General features: G+C 41.8%; 1 protein-coding gene across 1 annotated transcript in view; it reads left to right on the top strand.

The window, feature by feature from the left end:
• Positions 1-3,383: 3,383 nt before the first annotated feature.
• Positions 3,384-7,011, top strand: part of LMAN2 (lectin, mannose-binding 2) — an 11,764-nt gene continuing 8,136 nt past the window's right edge. The window contains exons 1-2 of the mRNA XM_006884395.1: positions 3,384-3,664; positions 3,785-3,903. Of these exons, the coding sequence (XP_006884457.1) occupies positions 3,463-3,664; positions 3,785-3,903 (321 nt within the window). The 5' untranslated portion in view covers positions 3,384-3,462. The remainder of the gene's footprint in view (positions 3,665-3,784; positions 3,904-7,011) is intronic.

Below are 7,011 nucleotides of genomic sequence, written 5' to 3'. Positions count from 1 at the left end.
AGAGGGAGGTCATGATAAAGATTTAGTGATAACACTGTGCATCAATACCCTTCAAGCATGAGCGATCACATCTTACAATGATTTGACTATAGGAGAAAGACCGTTTGAAAACAGATTGTGAGCTGTTTTGTTTTGTTTTGTTGTATACTTTCCAGTTGGATCCAATTTGGAAGAGGAGAATACCCCTCTTTCTCCAGCAGACATTTGGTGGATTCGAACTGCATGCCTTCGGGATTGCAGCGCAGCTTCTTGCCAATAGGCCACTAGAGCTCCCTTCAAAACAGATTGTGATAGTTTTCCTGATCTCTGAGTAAAGAATTATCTATCTGTCTTAAGATATAGACTTAGGTCAGCATCAAGGTTTAAGGAACTAATATTAGAAAAGACAGCTTTTAAAGAATCTAAGATGGATTCTGGTCTCATATCAAAACTTTAAAGTCAAGGCTGTTTTCAGATTGCTCTGTTTACACACATTAATTGTCTCCGAATTTAAACTTTCATGTAGTAATATTGTTAATGTAAATATACTGATTGAAAAATAATGGTGTTTCAATTGTTGTTCTTGTTATGTGCTGTTGAGTTGTCTGTGACTCATAGCGACCTACAACAGCTCTAAACCCTGCTCTATCCTGTGCCAATCTCTGGCACACCTATCCCCATTACCCTAGTCACTGAGTCAATTCATCTCATCGAGGGTTTTCTTCTCCTGCGCTGTCCCTCCACCCTTCCAAACATGACGTCTCTCTCCAAGGACTGACTTACTTAAATATCATTAGCAGAAAAAAAAAAACCACCCATATCTTCTTCATGGCAAGGCCAGTAGTTTTTGCCTCTAGGCCACAGCCAGCTTTCCAGAGACAGTTCTTGTTGGGCGGAGCCCACTGGTTATTAGGATCTCAAATCTTATTTGTGTCATCTCCTCCTGTTTCAACTAGACAAGGCCTGAGGAGTTGGAAGTAGTGGATGCCCTCATACAAAGTGTCAAGCTAGGGAAGGTGAAGCTAGACATCTCAAAAAAGGCTTACCCAGGACCAGTAAGAAAAATCCCAAGGTTTTATAGAAATAAGAATTCAAGCTTCTGCCTTCAGTTTAGAGATCTTTTCTACCCTTGCTCACACAACTGGAAAAGGCAGTTCAAGAGACCAGGTCACAGGCCAGATACCAAGAGTGTTGTAATGTTCACTCTTCTAGCCATGCTACTATTATGCTCCTATGCTGTGAGTAGACTACAATCCATAGTAATCCTATGAACAATTTGAACCCTGACCTATCTAGTGCCATCCTCATCATCTCTGATAGTCTTGAGACCATTGTTATTGTCACTGTATCAATCCAAATTCCTCTTTTATGAACCCTCCACATTGCTGAGCATGATGTCCTTTTTTCTAAGGACTGGCCCCTCTTGACAACATATCCAAAATATGTGGGACCAGGTTTGCTTGTCCTTCCCTCTAAGGAACACTCTGGTTTCACTTTCTCCAAGACATGTTTGTTCTTTTGCCAGTCCCTGATATATTCAGTACTCTTCTCTAACATCATAACTCAAAGGCATCTATTTTTTTTTCTTTCATCCTTATCCACTGTCCAACTTTCAGAAGCATAGCAAATAATAGGAAAGACTATGGCTTGGATTAGGTAGACCTTAGTGTTAGAACTGACATCAACAAAAAACTAAACCAAACAAAACGTGGACATCATTGCTCTTTACCAATTTGGAGAGGTTCTTGAAAGCAGATTTTCCTAATGCTATACATCTTTTGATTTTTGACTGCTGACACCAAGCATGATGATGGTCTTAAATCCACCAGAAGCTCCACTGGAGAAGGATGGGCCACAAGGAAAAAAAAGAGAGAGTGATGATTGTGAATCAAAAGTGAATCAGTGACATTTTCTATCTTTTCTCCATCTGTCATACAATTGTCTATTGGTCCATTGTGAGGATTTTTATTTTCTTAATGTTCAGATGCAATTGATACTTTGATCTTCTGCTGCAAGATTTAGCTCTCACTTACATAAAAAAAAATAAAATTGTTCCTAATTCAGGCTATTGAGGAGTCTTCCTCCTATCCTGATGCCACATTCTTCTTTTTTTAATTTTAAAAAAATTATTATTAATTTTAATGAAAATTTACAGACTTAGGGTTTCCATTCATTCATTGTTGCACTTTTTCTCCCTGCCCACCTCTCCCTCCAATTCACTGTTCTCTCTGAAAAGTAAAAGAAAAATTCTTTCGTTGTTATGCAATTCCTCCCCCCCAAGTCCACTTCACTGCGCAGCCTTCGTTCTGGACTCATGTCATGACAATAATTCCTAATCATATATCCCTTTTAAACAGTTCTCTCCCTCATCTGTTTCAATGCAGTATACATAATTTATCCCCTTTCTCAGTCTCCCCCCAACCCCGATGTCAGTCCCGTTTTACAACAGTGGCACTATGCAGTATTTGTCCTTTTGTGACTGAGATATTTTACTCAGCATAATGTCCTCCAGGGTCACCCATTTTCAATAATATTTCATGACTTCCTTGTTTTTCAATGCGGCGTAGTATTCTATTGTGTGAATATACCAGAGCTTCTTTATCCATTCGTTTGTTGATGGGCAGTTAGGTTGTTTCCACCTCTTTGTTATTGTGAACAAAGCTGCGGTAAACATGGGTGTACACACATTCTTCTTAATAAAGTCCAGTTTCTCTAATGATTTGCTTAGTGTTCAGGTATGGAGAATGGATACAGTCCTAAAGCACTGCTATCTTGATTATAATCAAGTGGAATCATTTTCTAAACAACATGCTTCTGGAAACTCTATGAACTTTGAGAAACGACGATAATTATAGAAAGACTTCAGGTATTTTGTTCATAGGGTCACTATGAATTGTGCTTGACTCAACCGCAATCAACAAAAAGTGTTCCCTTACTCTGTTTGGACAACAGCTTCATAGTCTAAGTACACGTTTTGCATGAGCATAATTAAATGTTCTGGGATTCCCAGTCTTCTTAATGTTAGCCATAATTTGTTATAATCTAGACAACCAAATTCCTTTGTATACGTCAGTGACACTACAACTACTAGCTTCAGCATGCCCCACTTCTCAAACGTCGCTGCGGCGGCCTGAGGCCTTAACGGCTCTTTCGGCAATCCATTGGCTCACGAGCCTAACGTGCTCTTTCCTGATTGGTTGAGGTTCTTGTCGTTCATAAAAACCCACTGAAGAGGCTAGGGAAAATGATGCTTCTAAACCGCCGGGGAAATGGAACCCCGCTTGATCAGGATGGGAGGTTGCTCAACTATTAAGAGCCGCCGCCCCCTCGCTACGAGGTCTTGCTTTTTAATTCAATGGAGAGTTAAAAAGTTATTTGTAAAAAAAAAAAAAAAAAAGTTATTTGTGCTTCCGGCCGGAGTCCATTAAGTAGGACACCGGAAGGCGGAAATGCTAGGGCGGAAGTGGCCGGGAGAAGAAGAGAATGGCGGCGGAAGGCTGGATTTGGCTCTGGGGCTGGGGCCGGCGGTGCTTGGGGAGGCCTAGGCTTCCCGGCCCCGGCCCTGGCCCCACCACACCTGTACTTCTTGTTCTTCTTCTGCTGTTGGGGCCAGTAGCTTCAGATATAACTGATGGTAGTAGTGAACACCTCAAGCGGGAGCATTCTCTCATCAAACCTTACCTAGGTGAGGCCCGGAGCGGGAATGAGTAAAGGAGAGGGCAAGGCGGAACACGGTTAGCGGGTTTTCTTTCTGTGGCCTGGCCTAGCCTCTTGAACTCGTTTATTTATGCCCGGCTCTCTACAGGAGTCGGTTCCAGCTCCATGCCCCTCTGGGACTTCCAGGGCAGTACTATGCTCACGAGCCAGTACGTGCGACTGACCCCTGACGAACGCAGCAAAGAGGGTTCTATATGGAACCACCAGGTGAGTGGTTCCCGAGGGACTGAAAGTACCATTCCCTGCCTCCCCAGCACCCGAAGCTTCAGCTTGCTTTCAAAGATTTCCTCCTCTTTTCCCATCTTGGTCACACCCACTAAGAATTTTTTTTAACGCCCCAAACGAACACCCCCCAATACCACTGCTGTCAAATGGATTCCATCTGGGGATCCTGTCTGATTTCTGAGGTGGTAAATCTTGTCGAGTGAAGACTGCCCATTTTTCTCCCACAAGGTCACTGGTCAGCCTTTCAGGTTAGCAGTCTTAACATGCCACCAGGGCTCCTTACCAGTATAGTAGATAATAGATATTGAATAATCACTATGCCTCAGGAGCTGTATTTGACACGTTACATCTTTACTCATTCAAAAGCCATATTTTAAAAAATCCATATGAAAATAATGGTACCATCTCCGTTCTTTTACTGAGAAGCTAATGCTCAGAGTTGAAAGTTCCTTAATCAAAGTCACATAGCCAGTAAAGAAGAGGAGCTATTGAAATTGAACCTTTTCAACAGTGCCGAGAATGGAGTAAACTGTATTTTGAGTATTTGCTTTGTGTTAGGTACTCTCACCTGCTTTATTGTATTTAATTCCCAGATTGTTCTTGTGACTTTCTACAAAGCTAATACAACTATTGGGTGGTATGAATGTCTAAATTCTGATCTGCCAGATCTCCAATTCCAGCAGTACACCAGGCCACATTTCTGTACCTTGTGAGGCACCTCTTAGAATTAGCTTAGGTAGTTGATGGCCTTGTTTGAAGGTCTTGCTGTCAGTAGTATGTAGGGATTGGATTTATGGTTAGTTCTGTTTTGGCCTTATTATTACCGTATAAAACTTCAGTGACCTTTTTGCCTGAGGTCAGGGAGCCCGAGATACCTGACCAAGATCTCGTAGATGCCACATTGAAGAAACTTGGGCTAGGAAAAGGATGAAAAGGAGTAACTTTGGGCTGAGTCAAAATTTAGAGACGAACCTGCTCCTGCCCAGCCCGCCTAATCCCAGCTCCTCCCATGGTTTAAACTCTTGGCCAATCAATGTCCATGTTTCCTTTATCCCCTTGCTTCCTGATCTTTTCTGGTTGACTTTCCCACTGAGTCCTAACGGTAACACAAGCCTACACTTTCCTTGTGTTGCTTCATCTGCTTATTTGCTCAGCTCTTCCCCTTCTTCCTGTCCTTTGCCTCCACACAGCCACAAGGGGCATCTGCAGTTACTTTTTTCAGTTTTCCCTCTGATCTTTAGAGCCCTGAGCCTCCTGGGAAGGAATAAACATGGGTTAAGTGTGTGCATTCTGGCCCCTATTGCCTGCATATCTGTAGTCATTCCCTTGGTTAATTTTGGTCCAACCTATCTTGCTGCCTTCTTGCCTTAGGACCTTTGCACTTATTGTTCCCTCTCTCTGGGACACTGCCTCCTGGCTCTTCATGCTTGCTCGAGTCCTGTCGTCTGCTAAGTCTCAGCTAGAGTGTCACCCACTCGCTCAATGAGTAGTTCATTAACTAGTTCTCCCTCAAGTCACATTCTGTTGTGCTAGTTTGTCTTAGGGCTTTCAGATTATATTTAAAGATGATAACGTATCCCTGTATTTTTTGTGGAAATGAATTCAGTGTAACATTAAGTTGGGTTTTTTCTTTTTTTTTTTTTAAGAGTACATATAGTGCTGAAACTGCTAGAAACTGGGTCGCCCACAAATACCAGTCACTTAAATTATTATTGTCAGTAGCAAGTAGTTGGCATTGTCAGTACCTTGGAGATATCACAGGACTGAGAGGATTCTGCACATACCTTCATAGAGTTTTCAGTATGAATAGACTTCCTTGCCCTATGCTACCCTCCCACCCAATTCCAAGATCTTTTCTGTGTGTCCCTGCTGAGCTCTCTAAAGGCTTAGAGTGCATCCCACAAGTGCTGAAAGAAATTGCCTGGGGCTCTTTGAAAGAATTATCTGCTCAGAGTATCCCCCAAATTCACCTCTTCCATCACTGGGCTGGAAAGATGCTTTCTGAACTTTTCTTTTTTTTTTTGTTTTTTATTATTTTTGTGTGAGTGTACCGTCAAATCAGATCTGACTGGTACAGGAGGAGATTGTCCCTCCTTTTCCCGGCAGAGCATCTGGTGGATTCGAACCGTGTGCCTCTGGGATTGTAGTTGCAGCTCCTTGCCACTAGGCCACCAGAGCTCCCCTTGAACTTTCTTTTTGTTCTCTTCCCTCACTCCATCTGGGAGAGATACTAGATTAGCAAACATTCAGCACCTTCTGTCTCCCAGGCAGAAATAAGACACAGTCCCTGCATGTTAGGGTACAGTGATCAAGGAGAATGAGTAGCTTATGCCAGGCATGGCCCAGAGGGACCTGAAGTCCAGGCGCCTGACATCTGGAAGATAGGATAGGGAGAGGTGGAAGCGGCTCTATCATGAGGGGACCTTATGTGGAGGCTGTAACAATGAGTGGTTTTTAAGCTTGTCTTATTGTTGTGCCATCAGAAATTAGATAACCTTTTATACTTATTTAAATGCTGAAATAGAAAATTGTCTATCAGAACTTTTAAATATTTGCAAAGGATATTGTTTCCATCATAGTTTCAGTATAGGCATACCTTGGAGGTATTGCTGGTTTGTTTCCAGACCACTGTAATAAACCATTTGCCATAGTAAAGTGAGTTACATGAATCTTTGATTTCTTGGTGCATGTAGAAGTTATGTTTAAGCTAGACTGTGGTCTATTAGGAGCTGTGTTGACGTAGTCCCTGGTGTATTCACTGCTAACTAAAAGGGTGATTCGAACCTACAAGATGCTGTAAAAGAGAAAGATGATCAGTGTCCTCCTTTGAAGAGTTACTGCCTTGGAAAGATCTGATAGACTTGGAAAGTGACCTGACAGAAACTTGCTGTGGGTCGGAACTGGTTGGATGGCAGTGGGTTGATTTTTTTTCTTAATTGAAAATGTATAGATCGTACTGTTCCTTCATTTGATTATTCATATACCATTTGATTTATAACATTAATTGTAGTTGATTAATGTAATTAATTACAAATGTCTGATCAGCCTTTTTTAAGCATTTCTTTTTTTATTTAAATTTATTATTAATTT

Source organism: Elephantulus edwardii, unplaced genomic scaffold (genome assembly GCF_000299155.1).
Source record: "Elephantulus edwardii isolate Elephantulus edwardi_28Jun2011 unplaced genomic scaffold, EleEdw1.0 scaffold00033, whole genome shotgun sequence".
In the NCBI taxonomy this organism is placed as follows: Eukaryota; Metazoa; Chordata; class Mammalia; order Macroscelidea; family Macroscelididae; genus Elephantulus; species Elephantulus edwardii.
This window is presented reverse-complemented; position numbering and strand designations above follow the sequence as displayed.